Source organism: Bufo gargarizans, chromosome 5 (genome assembly GCF_014858855.1).
Source record: "Bufo gargarizans isolate SCDJY-AF-19 chromosome 5, ASM1485885v1, whole genome shotgun sequence".
In the NCBI taxonomy this organism is placed as follows: Eukaryota; Metazoa; Chordata; class Amphibia; order Anura; family Bufonidae; genus Bufo; species Bufo gargarizans.
This window is the reverse complement of record NC_058084.1, coordinates 151189327-151213366: the sequence shown is the minus strand read 5'-3', so window position 1 is coordinate 151213366 and position 24040 is coordinate 151189327. Positions and strand designations below refer to the sequence as shown.

Sequence of the window (24040 nt, the reverse complement as noted above, 5' to 3'; positions counted from 1 at the left end):
TTGAGAGCAGAGCCTCTAGTGGTAAAGGCAACGCCCTCACTGCTCCTAGACGTCCATTTCCATATATTAAAATCTAATTTTTCTTAGCAATGTGGGCACATATGAACATGGGACCAACACAGATGTCTTCAGCTGCCAAGCACACGTTCAACAGGTCAGTCAGGTTCATAGGTACAAATCTGCTGACAGATGCCCTTTCTCGGCAGATGGGAAATTTGCCTTTAAAGAAAAAATTCTAATTGATTTTAGCCATCTGCACGTTACCAGTTGCTTAGTATCACTGCATGAGTTTTTAGTCTCTGTGCGTGAATGTTTGAGAAGGGAAAGATTTGAAGCCATACTATAGATTTAGAAAGCATTATACCTTCAGACTAAGTGCGCTACGCTGCTGTTTAGACTACATTCACATGAAGAAAAAAAAAAAACACGCCGTTAAAATAACGCAAAACAATCCCTTTTTTTTTTCACTCATTCCTTTTGAGAAACGGACGTTAAAAACACTCCCCTTCATTTGTGTCCGTGAAAACAGACAAAATAGGTTTATGGACATTATTCATGGGCCGTAAAAAAAAAAAACGGCTGTGTGACTAACCCCAAAAGAGTTGTGTGATGGCCGTTTTTCACGACTGTGTGTATGTAGCTTTGATTCTACATGAGATGTACCTTGTGTTCTCGTTGTACTCATAGATCTGAACTTTTCCCATTATATTAGGGCTGCTGTCATCACTTCCCACGGCTATGGTCGGAGAATGTGCTCGGGAACTACATATAAGAAAAACAGAGGTTTTTAGATGACAATGAAGAGCAAATGCAATATCTCAGATAACGTCCACTTATCACTGCAGATCCAATAGTTGCTTCATAATTCGACTTAAGAAATAGTGGCAACGGTCAGCAGACAATATAAAAATGCTGGGATTGACCGTTTCACCTGTATTATTGTGTTTACAGAAAAACAAATGGGTGGGGTAGTCAGGACTCTTACTGGCTCTCCTAAGAGTCCTGTCAGGATTTACTCAGCTTTTTACCCACAGATCCTGTTCCAGATGATAAACCTGTATATCACAGAGCTCAGCTTCTCTTCTCTCAGATAAGGCAGCAGAAATGCTCTGATGTGTTCACGTTAACCTCTGGAAGGACTAGGGCCTGGGTATAGGGATCAGCCTAGGAACGTGATGCAAAATCCCTGGCGCTGCTCAGAATACCATGCGTCAGCCCTAGTAGATAAGATCAATCATAGATCGCTCCTGCCCGATTCATTTCTCCAGTTCTCCATCGCTCTCCGGCACAGGAAGATAAAGCTACATTTACGTAGCTGCTCAACTGCAGAGACACACAGGCTCCAAAATAGACAACTCAGTGATGGTGCTACTGTTTTGCCCACATGTTGGTATGGGCACTAGAAGTTGGCACCACCGTGGGTGGTAATAAACTATGGAGCATGCATTTGAAGACTGCTGCGGCATATGCCTCAATACTTCTTTAGCTGAGGCTCCTGGACAGTATGAAGCCTCTATTGGTGCTCTCAGGAGGCAGCTAGCCTGCCCCTTAGGTTAGGGCGAAGGATACCAACTTACCTAGATGGATTCCAGGAAATACAACTGCAGCTCAATTTACAAGATATTTCATGCTGCAGAGACCATTGGCTAAGATTCATGACATCAGGAGCTTCGTATATTCTCACCACACCGTCTGCAGAGCAGGTTGCCAACATTAAGCCAATATGCTTGGGGGCAAACTTGACATCGGTTACTGATGTCCTGCTATCCACAAGTGTCGTTCTTTTGACCTAAGGATACACAATTGAGAGCAATTAAACTATTTACGTAGTCGCTTCATAAAGTTAGAGCACGTATGAGATACCAAATATGGTCCTTTTTATTTCCCCAGAAAAAGCACCACTCTTGTCTTTTGGCTGTCTCCATTCAAGAGAATAGGACTAAGGGCCTTCTGACTCTCCCCTGACGGCAGATGTTGGGGAGATAAGAATCGGACACATTGGGCCAGATTTATCATGACTCTGACAGCTCACTCCACTTTCACATATGGCTAAAGTCAGTTTTAGCCAAGTCAGATTTATGATCGGCCCTTTAAAACTGTAATAAATGTGGTTTGACGGTAGCAGTTTATCCGTCAGTAAGCAGCTTTACAAAAGTCGCACAGCTTTACGAAAAAGTCGCACATTTTTATGAAAAAGTCGCATGTTCTATTAAAAAGTCTCATAAGATAAGCATGGTCCTCACTGGAGTGAAATTGCGCCTTTTTAAATAGTACCAATAGTAAATCTGTCTAGAGATTCATTTACATAAGAAAACACGCCCACTTTCAGAAAACTGGCAAGCATAGTGCAGAGCAGAAAAAAAGTCGCAAATTTGTGCGCAGTTTTAGCGTTTGGGACTTTTTCACTCCATTATTCTGACCTGAGCTAATGATAAATCTGGCCCATTGGATTTCAAGTGCTTCAAGTTTGTTCTCGGTGAGATGACCCACTGCCAGCAGACTACCACCCCCCTCATCTTACTGAGAACACATGCTTGCTCTGCCAAACAGGCATGTCTATGAGGGAATATGGAGTGACCGCCATCGGCTGAACGAAGGCTCGGCTGACAGCCATCTTATGTGTATGGCCGGACTACACTGCCATAACAGACATAGGCCATAAAGAACAGCAGTGCCTTTTCTAGCAGAAAAAAAATAGACAGTTATTTTCCAGTCTCGTAGTTTGTAAAGTCTGGTGAGGATTACATGCGGGTTTTCGGTGTGTAACACAGTACCAGCAAAGTGTATGAAATTAGACAAATCTCATGTACTCTGCTTTTTTTCTTTTATTTCGGATTTTGAAATCCACAGCCTGTCAATTATTTGTGCAATTTTTGGTGCAGATTTGCCCCCTTTTCAATGGGAGGGCAAGTTCTGTGGCAAAATAGCATCAAATCTGCAAGTAACATGTAGATTTTGGTTTCAAAATCTGCAGGTAGCCTTCATGTGCAGTGTATTCCTTATTTCTGTGATGCCACTACATGCCTTTAGGACCATACCCAGCATCGGCAGGGTATGCCATGATTTCTGTGACCGCCCCATTCATCCACCTGCATCCAAGCAGCTCTGGATACCGATTCTCCGTTGCAGAAATTTCTGCTACAAATCTGCCATGTGCGAATATAACTGACCAGCTTACAGATCAGGAGGCACTGCAGCCTTGATCAAGCACACCGCAAAAACACAGAAAAGCACTAAGTACTTTGTAAAATGATATGGACGTAACCGATTTGTCCATTGTATGCTTGAAGGAGTATTCGGGTAGGTAAAAGTTATTCCCGATCCACAGGATAGAGGATAACTATCATATCGGTGGGGATCCTACTGCTGGGACCCCCAACGATTACCAGAATGGGGGCCCCGTACCCCCAACTGCTCCCCTGAAATGACAGGAGTGGCCGGTTGCACAGGTGCATGGCCGCCCCATTCATTGCTATGAGAGTTCAGGAGACAGACGAGCGCTGTACTCCGCTATCTCAGGAACGCCCATAGAAATGAATGCAGTGGCTGCACACATGCCTGACCGGGGCTTCAGGGGGTACGGGGCCCCCGTTCTTGTAATCAGTGGGGGTCCCAGCTGTAGGACCCCCACCAATTTGATAGTTATCCCCTATTGACCTATCGGAATATCCCTTTAAAATTTCATACAATATGCTAAAATAGCTCACTGCTTACCCCAGCGTGCCTGCAGAAGCCCCCACTGCCATATGTAAACTGAACCACAGCAGTCATGTGACTTACCCACATGGCTATATTGTGCAGGTACAGATATAGGCTGCAGAATCTCATTTCATTGCTTGTGTGGCAGGACGCAACCAGTTAAACGGTCACGTGTCACTGCTGGCGGCCAATCAATTTCCTCAGCAGAGATCTGTCAGTCTGCTGTTGACTCCCAGCTGTCAAATGCCATTCCTGCACAGGACACCACAGAGGTCACATGTGGCATAAGAGCACGTCACTGTGATGTGTTATTCCTCTTTAGCCTAATTATCCTTAGCGGTTTATAAGGCTGTACGCGGTTGTACTCCATCATTTAGGCTACTTTCACACTAGTGTTTAAGTTTTCCGGTATTGAGATCCGTCATAGGGGCTCAATACCGGAAAAAACGCTTCCGTTTTGTCCCCATTCATTGCCAATGCCAAGCACAAAACTGAACTAAACAGAACGGAATGCTCCAAAATGCATTCCATTACGTTTAGTTGCGTTCTCATACCGGAGAGCAAACTGCAACATGTTGTAGTTTGCTTTCTGTCCTGGGATGCGGTGCAAGGCGGATCAGTCATGACCCCCAATGCCCCCAAAAGTCAATGGGGACAGATCAGTTTTCTCTGCCACAATAGAAAAAGGCGTTAATGACCGATCCGTCTTGGCAATGTTATAGATAACACAACCGGATTCGTTCATAACGGACGCAGATGGTTGTATTATTAGTAACGGATTACGCATCAGTTCCCATGACACCTACCGGGTGCGTTCGACGCAGGCGCCATGAGACGAGGACAGCGCCGTATATAATATAGACGTGGGCGCGCATGCGCCCTAAGGTTGGAGGAACGCCAAATGAAGCGTATACTTCCACTGGATGAACTTTTTTTTTTTTTTTTTTTTTTTTCCTTTTTTTCAACAAAAATTTATTGGAAAACCACTACAAAACATTTTTTACAGACATTTTTACAATCTCTCAATTCTTAGTGTCCCAACTAATTATATATAATTATAATATATTCAATTCATCTTTTCTTTCATTTAGAAAAACCCTCCCCTCCCTCCCCCCTAATCCCTAATCCCTAATCTGTGGTGCGTCAAAGCAGGCCCCCCGTAAATAAACCAACTTGACCTCGACTAATCAATCAATCTTCCAGCCATCCCATATCTTGTTCCACTGTTCCTCAACCTCCCTCCGTTTATATAAAATTTTCTCGTAGTTTTTAACCTTATCGGTTAGGTTTATCCATGTGTTGATGTCTGGAGTGGAACGGGCAAACCAGGTCCGGCTGATCAGTACTCTAGCCAGCATCAATATTCTACTCAGGAAGATCTTTTGATACTTATGATTTTTTAATTTGGAAAGATCATTAAGCACGAATACTTGTGGTTCAAAAGGAATTCGAATTTTTAATTTGTAGATAATACAGTTATTGATGTTATTCCAGTAGTTTGTGAGTTCTGGACAAGTCCATATCATATGGAGGAAGTCCGCTCCTACAATGTCACATTAGGGGCAGTTGGACATATCTCTTAACCCACATTTATTCATCCATAAGGGAGTAATATATAATCTGTGACAAATATAGAATTGTATTAAAACATGGTTGAAGTTCTGGGATACTGAAACCAAATTCCCAAAAATATTCTCCCAACCTTCTACTTGTAAATTCGGACAATCCGCCTCCCACGCTTTTTGTCCTGGTGAATGTGTATCACTAAACCGTGCCTTAAGTAATAACTTATATATATTTGAAATCTTTATTTTAACAAGTGCACCCCCTACCCACTCATTCAAAAAAGATAAATTATCTATATCCAACAATCGCTTATCATCCAAACTGGATAATACAGATCGAAGTTGAAGGTACCTAAACCATGAAAGATTTCTTATATTATGTGTCATTTCTATAAAGGATTTAATTTCTCTATCTTTAACTACCTGTGAAATATATAAGATTTTATTCTTCTGCCAAAATATGTCAGCTGCAATATCATCTAAGCTTTGTAAATAGGAATTATGCCAAAGAGGCGTAAATGTGAATGAACCCTTAACCTTCAACCATGTCCTAGTTGTATTCCACATTTTCAGAAGTAGATTAATAGTTTCTCTGTAGCCGTGCTCATAACTCTTCAATAAACCGGATTCCAACAAAGTAAAAATATTATTATGAGCATGGCTAGTTACCAGCTTCCTCAAGAGTGCGCTGTTCTCTGATTCATAACACCACAATAGCTGAGCTGCAATAAAGTACCCTTTAAAGTAGGGGAGATTTAAACCCCCAGACTCCACGGATTTATACAAATATTCCAACTTAATTCGAACTCGCTTTCTTCCCCATATTAAATCATTAATTATTCTTTCAATAAGTTTAAAGTGTTTGTCATGTATCCAAATAGGTGTATTCCTGAGCACATAGAGAAATTGTGGTAGTATCACCATTTTAACTAGTGAGATTCGATCAGCTCTGGATAGGGGAAGTTTCAGCCAGATTCCTATTTTAGCTCTGGTCTTTACTATTATGGGAATCAAATTAAGTTGTAGAAAATTTTCAACCCGAGGCGATATAGTCAGACCCAAATATTGGAAAGTATCAACAATATCCAACTGTATAACAGGAACCTCCTTCTGTGGCAGAGGGTCTATTGGGAGCAGACTGGTCTTGGCCCAATTTATACAAAGACCAGACACCTCACCAAATAATTTAACCATATGAATGATCCTAGGAAGAGTAGTTTCCGTATGATCTATAAAAAACAGAACATCATCTGCATATAATGAGATGCGGTCTTGTGTTCCTAACGTACCGAATCCTTTAACCTGATCATCTTGCCTGATGGCCATCGCAAGGGGTTCGATATAAATATCGAATAACAGGGGAGATAGTGGACAGCCCTGGCGGGTGCCTCTCTTTAAATCAATACTGCCGCTCAGGATTCCATTAAGACTCAGTTTTGCCCTTGGAGATCTATACAGTAGCTTAAGAGTGCGTATAAATCTTTCTCCAAAGCCCATCCTTGCAAGAACCTTCCAGAGGAAACGCCACTCCACCCTGTCAAAGGCCTTAGAGGCGTCCAATGACAGGATGGAGCGGGCAGTCCCCCCCGGGGCCTGAATATTGGAGAAGAGCCGGTGTAAATTATGATGTGTACCCTTATTTTGGATAAAGCCGCACTGATCCGAATGGACAATGGAGGAGATGACCCTGGAAAGCCTTGTTGCCAGGACCCTCGCAAGGAGCTTTACATCTGCATTGAGCAGTGAAATTGGTCTGTATGATTCTAATTCTAAGGGGTCCTTGTTTTTTTTCGGTATTAGTATTATTATGGCCTCCATCATTGAATCTGGCAGCATCCCATCCTCCACTGATTCAGCAAAGACCTCCAACAGTCTGGGAAGAATGCAGTCCCCATATTTGCTATAAAATTCATATGGAAGCCCATCTGAACCAGGGGTGGAGTTAGCCGAGCATAGTTTAGTAGCTCCCTCAAGTTCCTGCATTGAGACCTCCATTTCTAGTGCTTTCTTTTCCGACTCAGTAATAGTTGGAAACTTGATCCTATCTAAGTAGAGATCTATCTTGTCATCTGTGATGTTAGAATCAGCTTTATACAAATCAGTAAAATAATCAAGAAAGGCCTTCTCCACCGGGCCCTGTGTAGTGACTATCCTGCCATCACTCAAACGAAGTTTATCTATATGTTTTTTGGGTTGTTGATTGGAGATTACCCTGGAAAGGAGTTTACCAGGTCGGCCTGATTCTGTAAAGTATTTTTGCCCTTTAAAAAAAAGGTTCTGTTGGGCCTTATCCAATAAAAAATTAGCATATATTTGTGTGGCTCTTTGCATATTTTGCCTATTCCTCTCGGTCTTGTTCCTATAGAAGGATTCTGTTGCTAACACTGCGTGTTCTTTTAGATTTTTCTGTTTCTTTCCATATTCCTGTCTAAGGTTCGCAATGTTACTAACCATCAATCCCCTCGTATACGCCTTGAAAGTATCCCATACTACTTGAGTTTTTGCTGAACCGTAGTTAATTTCCCAGAATCGACCTATTTCGTTTTGAATTGTTTCATGTGTCTTTATAACTGATAACCAATAGGGATTTAATCTAAAAGGAGATTTTGGTATATATCTTTCCTGAGATAAACATAATTCAAGTAGTATCGGAGAGTGATCAGATACTGACCTTGTTTCGTATTTCATTCGCTTTATCTGATTCACATATTTACTATTTATCAATACAAGATCTATTCTGGAGAACGATTTACCTGCTTTACTAAAGCATGAGAAAGCCCTTTTCCCCTGTCCCAGATGTTCCCAAGCGTCCTCAAATCCAGCCTCCAGGCAGAACCGTGCCAGGGGGGACCCCTGGACCGGACTGTCACTCCTAGCACTCGTAGAAATCCTATCGCGAAGAGGGTCGATAACACAGTTAAAGTCGCCAATAATCAATGTTGGACATTCTGGCCATTTATCCATAAATAATAAAAGAGAATTAAGAACAGAGAAAGAAAATGGCGGTGGAATGTAGACAAAGGCCAAAATACATATCTTCCCTCCTATCTTACAGTATAAGAAAATAAATCTCCCCTGTTGGTCGACAGAGGATGCCTCACAGACGAAATCAATAAGTCTGTGTATCAACACCGTGACACCTCTCGAATAGTTGGAGAGGGTAGAATGGAACGTGTGCGCAGCCCATCCCCTGTCGAGCACTCTAGTGGTCTCCTCAGTAAGGTGGGTCTCTAGCAGGCATACTATTGCTGGTAAGTGGGCCTGTGTCAAGTCAAAAATCGCTTGTCTCTTGCCTCTATCCCCCAAGCCACGTATATTCCACGCAAAAATTCTAATCAGCGTCATCAGGAAAGGTCAAAATGGAGAAATAGAAGAAAGAAGAAGAAAGAACCAAAAACGAAAAAAAGGGAAACCACACCTACTTTGACGCACCACAGCCCAACCCCACCTCCCCCTCCCCCCACCCCCCGCCTACAAGCAATCCACCACATTTGTAGTAGATTTCTTTCCTATGACCATCCCTCCCACCTTCCCCCCCACTCAGCCATCCTCATTAAGAAGCAAAGGAAAAATACATTTTGGGGGTATAAGCCCCTTGTAGTACTAATTATTCCCACCAAAACATAACCCAATTGAATTATCAATTATTTCGATCAAGCCAGTCCGCAGCTTCTTCTGGGGTGTCAAAAAAAAAAGGTTTTATCATTAAAAACAATCCGCAATTTGGCTGGGAATATGAGAGAATATTTAATATCCCTTTCTCTTAGCCTCTTTTTAACGATCATAAATGTGCGTCTCTTTTCTTGTACATCTTTCGAGAAGTCGGGAAAAAAAGCCAGTCTAATCCCGTTATATATAACCGGTGGGGATTCCCTTGCCCTTCTCAGGAGGATATCTCTGTCCCCTGGAGTCAGTAGCTTGGCGAGGAATGTCCGAGGTTGTCTCCCTGGAATTGGTTTTTCCCCCTGGGACCCGATGGGCTCGTTCAATCATAAAAAAGGAAGAAAATGACTCCTTCCCGAAATTCTCAAGGATTAACTTCTGTATAAATTGGGTTGGGTTTCTCTCCTCCACACCCTCTGGAATCCCAATTATTCTCACATTATATCTTCGTGACCTATCCTCAAGGTCCACTAGCTTTTTCTTCAAGAGATTATATTCTGATTTAAATGTAGATAGTTCCATATTTGTTTTTTTGGATTCCTTCTGTATAAGGGTGACGGAACTCTCAAGGAGTTTAACTCTATCTCGCATTTTGGACACATCATCTTTTATTAATCCGACGTCGACTTGAATAAACCCAAGTTGGGTTGTAACAGCTTGTATTAGATCCCCATTCTGTTTTACCGCTAGCAGTATTTCTTCTAGCGGGGAGGAGTTATCATTAGGGATGACTTCCCCCATTATGCCGTCTTCCTCTTCGGGGTATCTAGAAGCTTTTTGTAATTCTGTTACAATCACCTCAGAATCATCATCATTTTTTTTTGTGGCAAGTTCCTTTTGTCCGCCCCTCGTATTAATCCTCGGAGATCTCAGGAACTGGTCTATTTTAGTTGTTTCATAAGTTTTAGACCCCGATTTCTGACTTGAGTGGTCAGCCGATCGCCTGGGAGCTTTTGGAGCCATGGTCGGTTCCTTGGTATTTTTTTTTTTTTTTTTTTTTGGATGAACTTTAGCAGGATGGCCTCTTCTGTGATGTGCTCCCCAGGACCCCATCAGGTACTGCAGTAAGCACGACTTTAATACTTTCAGTATTATGAATGATTTGAATAAGGCGATTAGTAGTCCCCTTAGTTGGGGATCACAGACAGAGGTGGCGCATACTTGGAATATGCAATTGCTAATTAGCATACTAAATTGAGACACGTGATTGTTTGAGAGGGTATATGTATTTGGCTTTGTTCACATTGTTAGTTGCTTGAAAAAGACCACATAGGTTGTATTGGTGAATAAACCTTTGAATATTGAAGACGAGAGTGCTGCGGTTCCTTCACAAGTGTATCTGTATTATCAGTAACGGAAGCCGGATCCAGCAAAAACGCTAGTGTGAAAGTAGCCTTATGTTACTTGCATGATTTCACCTTGAGGCAGGCGCTGCTGCCTCTTTTGACCACCAGGTGTCCCTGCTGTTCCAAATTTTCATCTTTGTGTTTTTATAGTAACTGATTAATACAGATTTTGTGCATTTTTTATTTATGATCAGTCTACGTGATTTCTTTGGATAACACAATTTGATGGGTTTTTTTATTCATCCATCCAAAGGTTGTAATCCTACCAGGTACATGATATTATACCGGCTGCTAGGACATATTGTAGCGTCATGTACATGAAAAACATGGGATGGTCTTACCCAATGACTTTGTCCTCTAGGTTTGTCATTTGATTCGCCTACGATTTCTTCCCACACTGCTGCTGTTCTGTCAAATGAACATGAAGCCAGCACCTGTCCAAACTCCGGATGAGCCCATGTTACACGCCATACCGACCCACTGTGTGTCTGAGCAGACAAGGTAATATACAGACAGGTTACACCTAGACATACAAGGCAGATTTATTACATGACGTGAACGAGGGTCCTGAAAATGGTGGGTGTACCGAAGGTATCGAACAATTCACACGAACGTAAGCCTTGTGTCTATATTGCGGACTGCAAACAACCCATTGACTTGAATGGGTCCGCAATCCGCAAGATACGGAGTGGAGATACGGAGTGGAGGCACGGATCGGAAGCCCTTCACATGGGCTTTTGGGTCTGCGCCTCTGAACTGCAAAACATCGGACACGTCCTTTCTTTAGCTGTATATTGTGGATCGCAGACCCATTCAAGCCAATGGGTCCACGCCGCAATGTGCAGCTTACGTTCGTGTGAATGAAGACTTATACTATAAAACTACAGATGAAACTCGAAAAACTTGAATATCGTGCAAAAGTTAATTTATTTCAGTAATGCAACTTAAAAGGTGAAACTATATACGAGATAGACTCATGACATGCAAAGTGAGATATTTCAAGCCTTTATTTGTTATAATTTGGATGATTGTGGCTTACAGCTTATGAAAACCCCAAAGTCACAATCTCAGAAAATTAGAATTTTGTGAAAAGGTTCAATATTCTAGGCTCAAAGTGTCACACTCTAGTCAGTTAATTAATCCATACCCCCTGAGCAATGGGTTCCTGAGCCATTAAATAGTCTCTCAGTCTGGTTTAGTAGGAATCATAAGGAGGGAAAGCCTCAAAAGGTAATTGCAAAAGAAGTTGGATGTTCCCAAAGTGCTGCATCAATGGGACGGGACAAGTGTGGAAGAAAAAGGTGCACAAGCAGCAGGGATGACCGCAGCCCGGAGAGGATTGTCAGGGAAAGGCTATTCAAAAGTGTTGGGGACTTTTACAAGGAGTGGACTGAGGCTGGAGTTAGTGCATCAAGAGCCACCACACACTGATCCTGGACATGGGCTTCAAATGTTGTATTCCTCTTGTCAAGCCTCTCCTGAACAACAACAACAAACGTCAGAAGTGTCTTACCTGGGCTAAAGAAAAAAATAACTGGTCTGTTGCTCAGTGGTCCAAAGTCCTCTTTTCTGAGGAGAGCAACTTATGCATCTGATTTGGAAACCAAGGACCCAGAGTCTGGAGGAAGAATGGAGCAGCACACAATGCAAGATGTTTGAAGTCCAGTGTGACATTTCCACAGTCTGGATTGATTTGGGGAGCCATGTCATCTGCTGGTGTTGGTCCACTGTGCTTCATTAAGTCCAGGGTCAACGCAGCCGTCTACCAGGAGATTTTGGAGAACTTCATGCTTTCCTTCCACAGACGAACTTTATGGAGATGGTGACTTCATTTTCCAGCAGGACTTGGCACCTGCCCACACTGCCAAAAGTACTAAAACTTGGTTCAATGACCATGGGATTACTGTGCTGGATTGGCCAGCAAACTCGCCTGACCTGAACCCCATAGAGAATCTACGGGGCATTGCCAAGAGAAAGATGAGAGACATGAGACCGAACAATGCAGAAGAGCTGAAGGCTGCCATTGAAGCATCCTGGTTTTCCATAACACCTCAGCAGTGCCATAGGCTTATAGCATCCATGCCACGCCGTATTGAGGCAGTAATTGATGCAAAAGGGGCCCAAACCAAGTACTGAGTACATATGCATGATTATACTTTTCAGAGGTCCTACATTTCTCTATTTAACATCCCTTTTTTTAAATTATTGATTTAATGTAATATTCAAATTTTCTGAGATTGTGAATTAGTTTTTTTTTTTATAAGCTGTAAGCCATAATCATCCAAATTATAACAAATAAAGGCTTGAAATATCTCGCTTTGCATGTAATGAGTCTCTCTCATATTTAAGTTGCGTTACTGAAATAAATTAACTCTTGCACGATATTCTAATTTTTAGGGTTCCACCTGTATATCTTACTCTGCTCCTGTTCTATTACCTGCTGTAGGCCTACGATGAGGGCCCGACGATCCTGAGATTAATAACTGCATTTACAAAAGTGGTCCCCGGGTCAGGTCGCTCATGACCCCTTGCTATTTGGCTCACCATGGGCGTCCTCAGTTATGGCAATTGACATTATTGCAGACCTGTCCTAACTACCAAACAATGCCAATTTGGATGGTATCATGCTAGCGTCAAATTTTACAATAATTTGCAATGTAGTGTTTTTTTGCTTCTCTATTCTGAAATTGTGAGCATCAATGAAAGGTGAACACAGCTCCAAGAGTACAAAAGGTTGGGACCTCCGATTCACAAAGTGCCAGAGCTGTAACTTTTTCATTAAAGGGAATGTTTCATCAGAAAATGATCTATTGTTTAAATCACGTTTTAATGTTAAAAATATATTTTCTTTTTATACTTTAGTGATTTTTCCATCTCACTATCCTGCAATTTTCACACTGGTCACTAGGCCTAAATATGTTTATTGGGACCTGCACATATCTCCAGAATGTGACCCCCCCCCCCCCACCTATTCATTCTTATGGGAGGTTCGGCAGTCCCATAGAAGAGAACGAAGCAGTGGCAGTGCTCGTGCGGTGCGCTCTCCATTCCTTTCTATGGGAATTCTGAAACCAGCCTAACACACTTGCTCTGCTTTTCTTCTGAACTCCCATTAAAGTGAATGGAGAGCACACCACACATGAGCGGCGAGTTCTTTTTCACTCTTGAAGGCCCATTTTAGAGATCAGAGGAGGGACCTCTACCTAACTTTGATGGCATATTCAACCCAAAGGTCCAGATGACAGCAACCTCTGTAAGACTTCCTGATTTTTGTGAGCAGCCTCATGGACAACAGCTGACCCCACTGACTTCTACGGGAGAGTTTTCTAGGAATGCTCTGTGACCTGTGGTGATATTATCTATTGAACCTGTACAGAACAGGAAACCGTGACCTATTAGCCTCAACATTTTTTTTATTTAAATCATGTTTTTAAGGCCTCTTTCACACGACAGTATGTCCATTTCAGTGTTTTGCGGTCCGTTTTTCACGGATCCGTTGTTCAGTTTTTTGCTTCCGTTGTGGTTCCGTTTCCGTTCCGTTTTTCCGTATGGCAAATACAGTATACAGTAATTTCATATAAAAAATTGGGCTGGGCATAACATTTTCAATAGATGGTTCCGCAAAAAACGGAACGGATACGGAAGACATACGGATGCATTTCCGTATGCATTCCGTTTTTTTGCGGACCCATAGAATTTAATGGAGCCACGGAACGTGATTTGCGGCCAAATATAGAACATGTTCTATCTTTAAACGGAAACGGAATGCACACGGAGTACATTCTGTTTTTTTTGCGGAACCATTGAAATGAATGGTTCCGTATACGGACCGCAAAAAACGGCCCGCAAAACGGAAAAAAAAAAAAACGGTCGTGTGAAAGAGGCCTAAGTCAAACAATAGGTCATTTTCTAAGGACACTTTCCTTTTAGATACTCCAATAATTCAGACGTGTTCCCATCATAAGTTCCTGTCCCGGGTCTCACATTTCATGACTAGTCAGCATATCAGCTACCTCTGCTATTCTCAATCATTCTTTTTTTTCCAGAGGGAGCCACACAATAACAGCCCCTGCCAGTAATTCCCAATTCCCCCGTCCTGAGTGAAAATAATACATTGGGGGGTCATTCTCTAAAGACTGGCATTTCACACATCGGTCTTTGTAAAAACCCAGCTGGGGGGAAGATGACCAATTTATTATCGGGCTCCTCGTGCTGCATCTTCTGCTGTGCTCCAGAACAGAAATCTACTGCAGCCAGGAGAAATGAGTGGGGCCACCGAGGTCCCACCCGTCTCCTCTATGCCCACATTTTGTAAAAGTGGCGAGGGTGTCAGAGAACGTTACTCCGTGTGCATTCCATTTCTATATTTCCGTTCCGCAAAAAAGATTGAATGTGTCCTATTATTGTCCGCATTACAAACAAGGATAGTACTGTTCTATCAGGTGCCATCTGTTTCGTTCCGCAAAATACGGAAGTCATCTGTATTTTTTGCAGGTCCGTTTTTTACGGACGTGTGCAAGAGGCCTTGCATCTCATCTCACCTTCCAGCTGGCGGTACAGTGCCAGTCACCATTTTCACTTTTGTCCCACACCTGCAATGAAAGATGAAACGGTTAATACACTGCAGGCAAACGATGGGTACTGTTATACTGTATCATGCTCCCACCTACCTGCCTCATACCACACAGTGGCAATCTGCTTTACAGCCAGAGGTAATACAACCACTTATCTATCCACTGCATGAAATGTTAGATCAGCGGGAGTCCAACCGCGGGACCTGCCTGGACTGCACTTCCGCCAATTCCATCTCCTCTAGACCCTGGAAGCAGCACCCATGCACGTCTACAACTCCATTTAAAGAGATTTTCTGATGTTTTAATATTGATGAGGATAAGTCATCAGTATCAGATCGGTGGAGGTCCAACACCCTGGACCCCCGCGGATCGGGTGATTGAGTTAGATCACAGCGCCATACATAGTGGCTTATGCTTGGCATGGCAGCTCAGGCCCTTTCACTTGAATGTTGCGTCCAATGAACGTGAGGTCACCGACCTAGAAGAGGCCTTCAACCAGCTGATCTCCTGACGATAGGTCATCAATATCAGTCTCAGAAAACCATTTAAGGCCCCTTTCAGATGAGCGGGTGTCACGCATTGTACTCGCAGCGCAGCTCCCGTCCTGAACTTTCAGCACCCCCGGAGTCACATAGCATTATATTGATTTAGGATGCCATGTAACCCTTACAGTTCTGGAATGTATTAGATAAGTGTGACATAATGCTGTCAGGGTTATACAATACATTCCTCTAAGGGTTACACGGCATCATAAATCAATATAATGCTACGTGACTCCGGCGGTGCAGGAAATTCAGGACAGGAGCTGCGCTGCGAGTACAATGCGTGACGCCCGCTCATCTGAAAGGGGCCTAAACCTCTTGGCTGCGGTCAAGTAGCTGGAAAGGGCAGTGGTCACACCATTACCAAGCACTTACCACCTAAACAGTGGATACAATACACCTAGGGCTACTTTCACACTAGCGTTTTGCGCGGATCCGTTTAGATAATACAAACGTCTGCATTCAGAATGCAAACTGATCCATTTTAGATCACTTGTGAGAGCCCATGACGGATCTCAAACGGAAAGCCAAAACGCCAGTGTGAAAGTAGCCTTAAAGGGGTTCTCCAACTATGTGTTATGAAGGCAAGGCGAAACATGCGTTGGACAGTGTAGGCCTCACTGGTCTGTCAGTTAATAGGTATGTAGTACATGTCTAGTCTTCCATTTAAGCCTTCTATTACCGGCGTTATCTACTATTGGACTGCCTTATGATGTGGTGACTGATCTACAGCTTTAGGACAGCGGATTCGCAATATATGGGCCCTGGCTGTTTGTGCTTTGCATCACGGATGCGGACCCATTCACCTAAATGGGTCCGCAATCCGGAACATGCGGTGTGTAATGGAGGCACGGAACTACTACGGAGTGCTTCCGTAGAGTTTCTCTCCATGCCTCTGTACCACAAAAAGATTGAATTTGCTCTATTTGCGGAACGGACAGATCGCGGACCCCATTCAAGTGAATGGGTCCACGATCCGCAATGCGGCTGGCCGACGGTCGGTGCCCGTGCGTTACGGGCCGCAATTTGCGGACCACAGCACGGGCACGGAGCCCTTACGTTGGTGTGAACAAGCTCTTAGGCTTGAAAATCTGTCACATGGCCTAGCCTGAATGCGATACGTAGCACAGCCGCTGTACAACGTACGGTGCTGTGCTTGGTAAGCTGAGAGAAGATGGCGTATCACTAGGATATGGTGTCCATGTCGGATAGGTGCGGGTCTCTCTTTTAGGACCAGCTCCTCTCAAAAGAACAGGGCCCTCAAAATGAGAAACGCATCTGCATTTCAAATTTTTTATATCCTTTCAGCTATCATCTGGAGCGGTCGTCTCTCTAGCAAAAAAAACACACCAAAAACGTATATGGAAATTGGAAAAATATAAAAAGCCACCAAACTCTGACACGAGTCCTCCCTTACGTTGGTCATGTATTAAAAGGGTTTTCTGAGACTTTAAAGGGCGCATGACAATGCCATTGCCTGTAGTCTGCACGGGCGCAGACTACAGTGTGTAGTGCGCACACGCAGGATTTCAAAACAGGCTCAGGGATTACGTCAGCACGCCGACTCTTGAATATATATTAGAGGCGGCGCTGGGCACCGGACCGAGGGGTGCGGCTGGGCACCAAGTTAGGAAAGGACATCCCCCTTGGGCACCGTATGCAAGTTATTAGCAGATCACTAAAATCAATTTTATAAAGAAATCAATCAAGACTATTACTTAATAAGGGCATCATTTAATACAGCTCAGGGAGACCTACAAGTAGCTATAGGGGGTAAAATGTGGTGACAGAATCCCTTTAATACTGATGACCTATCCTCAGTGTCTGATCAGTGGGGGTCTGACATTCACGGCCCTTACCGATCAGCTGTCAGAGAAGGCACTGGCGCTCCAGTTGGTGGCACGGCCTTCCCGCAGCTTACCAAGCACAGCGCCGTACATTGTATAGCGGCTGTACTTCGTCTCGCATTCAGCTTAGGCCATGTGACCGATGAACATGAATTCGATGGCCCTCGCCGTGGCGCTATTGTGAGACAGCTGATCGGCGGGGGTCCCTGGTGTCAGACCCCCACTGATCAGATACTGATGACCTATCCTGAGTATTAAAATCTCAGAAAACATCTTTAAGCTCCAACTTATAAAACAGATCTGCTGACCTAACTCATCAGGATCACCACTCTCATCAGATTTTGGCTCAGCAGCAGTATAGTGAGCCGTCAGCAGTGATCCCCATGGCTGCATATGCCCTCACACATGGGGCAGCCACTCACATATCCCACTGCACTCACTTTCACGCTTTGATCACTGGAGCACGTCGCCATTCTCCTGCCATGAAAATCGAAGGAGACATCGTGGATAAGATCTCTGTGATCTGCCGAGATACTCCGAGCCACGAACATGCCGACCTCCCTCCGGAGCCGAATGTCATAAAGAAGCAAGCCTAAAACCACGAATCCACGTTCTACAGATTTGCAGTAGCTAGTCACTGCGCATGCGCCAGACTTTAGCCGCCCTTTACGTATTTGCCTTCTACGGGGTAGCGTGCGGTCACGTGATGTTATGGTCAGGTCACGTGTCTGTTTCCGGGAGAGAAACTGAAACAGGGCGCATGTGCAGTGGTGGTAGAGGAGGCGAATGCTGGCGTTCTCCAAATAATATTTAGTAACCGTTACTGGACGTATTGTGAAAAGCAGGGCTGGGGCTGACAACTGAAGGGGGTTTCTGGGAGTAATATATTCATGATATGTCCTCTGACACCATCATGGTGTCATACGTCATGTCGCTAGGGATATGCCACCCCTGTCAGATAGGTGAAAGTCCCAATAGGTCACCTCACCACGGTTTTATGCCAGGCATCACATAGCTGCCAACTGTCCAAGAGATTTTCAGAGACAGTCCTGGCAAATTTGTGCTGTCCTGAGCCTAAACTAGGCATGGCTAGCACAAACCTCGTGTATGCTTCTGGGTGGGTCCGGGATGTTCCCAGGGCGGAGCTTATATGCCCCAATTTTACCAACTCAAATGTTAGTAAGGCCTCTTTTACACTTGCGTTGTCCGGATCCGTTGTGTACTCCATTTGCCGGAATTACACGCAGGATACGGATCAGTCTTCAAAATGCGTTCAGTGTTACTATGGCAGCTAGGACGCTATTAAAGTCCTGGTTGTCATAGTAGTAGTGGGGAGTGGCATACTTACAGTCCATGCGGCTTCCGGGGCGCTCCAGAATGACGTCAGAGCGCCCCATGCGCATGGATGACGTGTCCATGCGATCACGTCATCCATGCGTGTGGGGCGCCCTGACGTCACTCTGAAGCGCCCCGGGAGCTGCATGGACGGTAAGTATACTGCTCCCCCTCTCCCCACTACACTTTACCATGGCAAACAGGACTTTAGCGTCCCGGCAGCCATGGTAACCATTCAGAAAAAGCTAAACGTCGGATCCGGTAATGCGCCGAAACGACGTTTAGCTTAAGGCCGGATCCGGATTAATGCCTTTCAATGGGCATTAATTCCGGATCCGGCCTTGCGGCAAGTGTTCAGGATTTTTGGTATGAAGGATCTGATACAATGATAAATCTTTCTTGCTCTATATTGAGCTGCCGTTTTAAAACTGGGTCTTTTATTGAGGCTGCTCATGCCAGTTTTGGGCGTAAATAAGTTTGCAAGACCCTGTTTTGTGACTTTTTAATGTCCTTTATGCTGGGGAGTGGCCATGAATCTGGCGAATATGGTGACTGGAATAGATTTCAAAGTAGGAGCATGGGCTGGTGAAGGAGGCACCTAGGCACACACCTTGTCATAAGTTAGGCACATCCTCCAGCAACCGCAGGGGTAAAGCGCTGGTCTTTGATAAATGACGACCTATATGTATTCAATAGCTGCGTAGTTTCCCGTAGTGGTCCCGTGCACTGAGCTGGAATCTGATTGGCTGCTGTCAGGGTGGGAGCTTGCAGGGTCACACTAGGCCTTCCTCTGTCAGTGATTCAGGCACCTAGCATTAAACAACACAGAAGTACACTTTACAACTCACTAGGCGATCTCGCATTCCCAGGGTCTATACGCCAATATTGGTGACGCTTTTTCTAAGGTCGTGGCTTCGTTAGAACACAGGAAGGCTCTTAATAAAATGACGTTTTAATATAAAAAAAAGGACAGTGCGTACAAAAATTGTGGTTATCATAAGAAAATACAAAATAAAATATACAGACATATACGAATAATGCAAAAGAACAGTTTGGAAAATAAAAGGGCTAAAAACAGAAGTTAATACGTTATGCAACAAAGTGTTTTTTTTTTTTTACTTTGTGTTTTTTTTTTTCACTCCCCACCTTCCCAAAGCCATACATTTTTTATTTTTCCGTTCACATAGCCATATGAGGGCTGTTTTTTTGCAGGATAAGGCCTCGTGCACACAAACGTATTTTGTTTCCATGTCCGTTCCTTTATTTTGCGGACCCATTCATTTCAATGGGTCCACAAAGAATGCGGATAGCACACTGTGTACTGTCCGCATCAGTATGTCCGTTCCGTAGCCCCGCAAAAAAAAAAATTGAACATGTCCTATTCTTGTCCGTTTTGCGGACAAGGATAGGCATTGTTACAATAGATCCGCAAAAAAAAATGGATGGCATACAGATGCGGACCGCAAAATACATACGGTCGTGTGCATGAGGCCTAAGTTGTACTTTCCAGTGCCACCATTTAATATTGCATCGAATATAGTGGGAAGCGGGAAAAAAATCCAAATGTTGTGGAATTAAGAAAACCCACAATTTTGCCACAGATTTCCATTTTGTGTTACGGCGTTCATTATACGGTAAAATTGCCTTGTGATCTTCATTCTACAGGTCAGTATGAATCCGGCGATACCACACATGTATAGTTTTCCTAGCATTTTGATACTGAAAAATAAATAAAAAACTCTTTGTAGTTATACGTGCAGAGTTGTATGAGGGCTCATTTTTTGCAGGGCGATCTGTACTTTTCATAATGCTTATGGAAATGTGTGCAAATCTGAGTCAAACTTCCTTCTGGGATTCGCATCCCCACCTATCCCGTGGTTGAACCTGATGGACTTATGTCTTTTTTCAACCGTATTAGGCCTCATGCACACGACCGTTGTTTGCTTCCGCGTCCGTTTCGCCGATTTTAGAGTTTCAGGTGCGGACCCATTCATTTCTTTGGAGCCGTTGAAAATGCGGATAGTGCACCGTTTGCCATCCGCGTCAGTGATCCGTGGTTCCAGTCCATCAAAAAGATATAACCTGTCCTATTCTTGTCCGCGGAAAACGGTTCGCGGACCAATTCAAGTTAATGGGACCGCTAAAAAATGCAGAGGCACACAAGATTGTCATCCGCGTCCGTTTTATTCCTATCATTTGCATGGCAAACCTGTCTTAGAGATTTTTTTTACCTTCCTTTATGTCTGGTGGTCCTCCAAAAAAAAAAAGACAAACAGAAACAAAAACGGATCATGGAACAACGGAACCCAATTTTTGAGATATACAAGGTAACAGCGGCTCACCCCAGACACTCCCAAAAGGAAACGGTGTTCACCCCACGGGTCCACCCAAACCCAGAAGGTAAAATGTATATACGGCTGGAGAGCACTCAATTATCTGGGAACACTGATGCAAGGTATGGATTACCACACTTATTATAAAAAACTATCATAAAACTAAGCATGCATATGATAAACATAGACAGCGTGAACAAACAATAAAAATGACAAATAACAATGGTGGCCGCAAGTATTGGTGCGAACGCTATCTCCTAATCGGAACGTGGGCTTAGTCCCAGATGGGCAGTCAGTGTCCAGCAGCGACACCCTGGTAGGTGTGATATTGTGTTGGTCCGTAAATTTCACCACACTTAATTTCTATACGCAATATAGTTGTGGTGTATAGATGAACACACAGCCCCGTGGGGCAAAGTACATTACCCCTCTTCTAGTGCTGGGTAGAGAAAAGGAATCGTCCTTACTTCGCCGCTCGGACTCACATCGGCGTCCCACGTGACCCGGCGGCACACCACGTGATCCACGCGGCTCGCTATGGAAAGAATGGCTGATGATCTGTTGGGTCCTAAAGTCCGGACCGTGCAATATCGATGGCACACAAATCCAGTCAGCGGAGGTCCAGGGGGCTGCCTTTTGGTATCGGCACCTGGGGGACTTGAAAGAAAATTGCTGTCTTAAACCGGACGCGTTTCAGGGATCAAGCCCCTTCCTCAGCAGTAATGCAACAGTCGTGTGCATGAGGCCTTAACTATATGTAACTATGTAATTGATACCACCTGGGGTGTGTACAACTTTTTGATCACTTTTCATCTAATTTTTTTGTGGAAGAAGCGACCACAAAAATGGCAAATCAACCATTTTGACCCTTTTTTTGTTTCGTCTTTCCGTATGGGATTAATACTTTTATATTTCGATAGTATGGGCGTTTTTGCACGCGGAGATACCCATGATGTGTATTTTTATTTTATTTTTATTCTCATTTTGGGGAACGGTGGGTGATTTGATTTTTATATTTTAAAAAACTTTATTTCTTTTTTTTTACACTTATTAAACAAGCAGTCATTAGATTGCTATTGTCATAGACTCCAATGCGCTAACATTGGAATCTATGATGATTTCACTAGCGTCATTCACTATGACAGGGGCTGCTGCACACACACTCCAGCTCCTCCGATCACTTCACGGGGGAGCCGGAGCATTACTGGAAGCACGCGCTTCCGGTAATACACGAGCTCAGATCTCACCGGTGGCAGACATTAGCCATGGGTGCCTGCTGTATGAAACAGCAGGCACGTGGTTGCTATGGCACCCGCTCTGCTCAGGAGCCAACTTTAAAGACCCGACTTGTGACGTAATAGTATGTCACATGTCAGGAAAGGGTTAAGATTTGGCCAGTTCATCAAGCTAGTTGAGCCCCAAAGAAATGACTGATTGCTATAATGCACACGTGTGTTAAAAAGGATCTGCAAGCACTAGGCCCCTGCCTCTGATCCAGTGAATATGTCAATGTGTTTTTACGATATCTGCTGCACCCCAGTTCTGCCTCCATTAAGATATCTGTTCTTGCGGGCCTTCTAGCAACTTTGTATTACCTCCATCCAATCCGTCATAATGTCCAGCACACATGCATACCAAACATGGAGGAAATAATGGCAATATTGGGTGAATTCTTTAATTACTCCCTATTACTGAGCTGTGGTCAATTCAGCTGTGATACAGTAGAAGCAGATAAATGGCCCGAGTTCTCATCAGGAAGCACGCTGCCCAAATACGGATTAGGCCAAGTATCTCTTTGATGTAAATCGGAACATAGGGGTTTATGTATGACCTCGGGTGGAGAGGACGCTAGCCTTTTTATGACGCCTCTAATGGCTCCATCAGGTCTATTTATGCAGGAACCCAACGCTATCTCTAGCAGAGGTCGCAATAACGCCTGTACAAGCGTCACAGATGTTTTAAGGCTCGTTCACACGCAAAACACAGATGGCACCCATGTGCTGTCCGCATCTTTTGCGGACCCATTGACATGAATGGTTCCGTATACGGACCGTATGCGGAATGCAGAAAACGGCCCGTATACGGAACGCAAAATAAGTTTGTGTGAACGAGCCCTTACTCTGTGAAAAAAGCCTAAGGCGTACCGGTGCTTACTTAACATATGGATGAAACTTGATGTGAACCCAGCCTAATGCCTCATGCACACGACAGTATTTTTTCACAGTCCGCAAATCAGGGTTCCGTGATTAGTGTCCGTTTTTGTTTCCGTGTGTCTTCCTTTATTTTTGGAGGATCTCCAAACATGAAGGAAAGTAAAAAAAAAAAAAATCTAAGTTTAGTTTGCCATGCAAATGATAGGAAAAAAACGGACGCGGATGACAATCTTGTGTGCTTCCGTGTTTTTTCACGGACCCATTGACTTGAATGGGTCCGCGAACCGTTTTCCGTGAAAAAAAATAGGACAGGTCCTATTTTTTTCACGGACTGGAAACACGGATCACGGACGCGGATGACAAGCGGTGCATTAGCCGAGTTTTCCACGGACCCATTGAAAGTCAAGGGGTCCGCAGAAAGTCACGGAAAACGGAATAACGAACACAACAACGGTCGTGTGCATGAGGCCTAACTGACAGGAACAGGGCTGTACAGACTCCAATGACTATGATGGGATCCTGTCTTTTTACTGGACAAAAAAGTCCTGCATGCAAGGGTTTTTTTGTCCAGTCTTTTTGACAAAATCTGTGACGGAGGCTCCAAACGCAGCTTCCAACGTAGATGAGAACAAGTGCAGACTATGTATAATGTATTTAAAATGACTTCAACTTCTATACTCCTCCTTGGCTAAAAATACTCCTCATAAATGGTAAGTGGAGTATTTTTACTCTTCTGGAAAAAATGTAGCGCAACCTCTGATCTCTAGGTTTTATGATAGGGCTCTCTGGTCTCTGTGAAGTGTTTCCATTTTACTGATTTTATTGCTACAATCTCCTGGCCTGGCTTTGGGAAGGGGACATGCCGATGTTATAACCCACTACAGGAATGTCAATGGAGGAGTGACTACTCCAACAATCATTTTGATACCTGTATCACCACAGCTGCTATGTAAACCTGTTCAATATTTACTCTCCTGCCAATT

The 24040-nt window shown here is 43.8% G+C and overlaps 1 protein-coding gene across 2 annotated transcripts in view; it reads right to left on the bottom strand.

Moving 5' to 3' along the window:
• Window positions 1-17892, bottom strand: part of SEH1L (SEH1 like nucleoporin) — a 34611-nt gene extending 16719 nt beyond the window's left edge. For both annotated transcript variants that reach the window (XM_044293807.1, XM_044293808.1), the window contains exons 1-5: window positions 17677-17892; window positions 14815-14865; window positions 10615-10761; window positions 1578-1789; window positions 664-762 (exon numbers count right to left, since the gene is read on the bottom strand). In XM_044293807.1, coding sequence (XP_044149742.1) covers window positions 664-762; window positions 1578-1789; window positions 10615-10761; window positions 14815-14865; window positions 17677-17787 — 620 coding nt within the window. In that variant the 5' untranslated portion in view covers window positions 17788-17892. The remainder of the gene's footprint in view (window positions 1-663; window positions 763-1577; window positions 1790-10614; window positions 10762-14814; window positions 14866-17676) is intronic.
• Between the last annotated feature and the right edge of the window lie 6148 nt (window positions 17893-24040).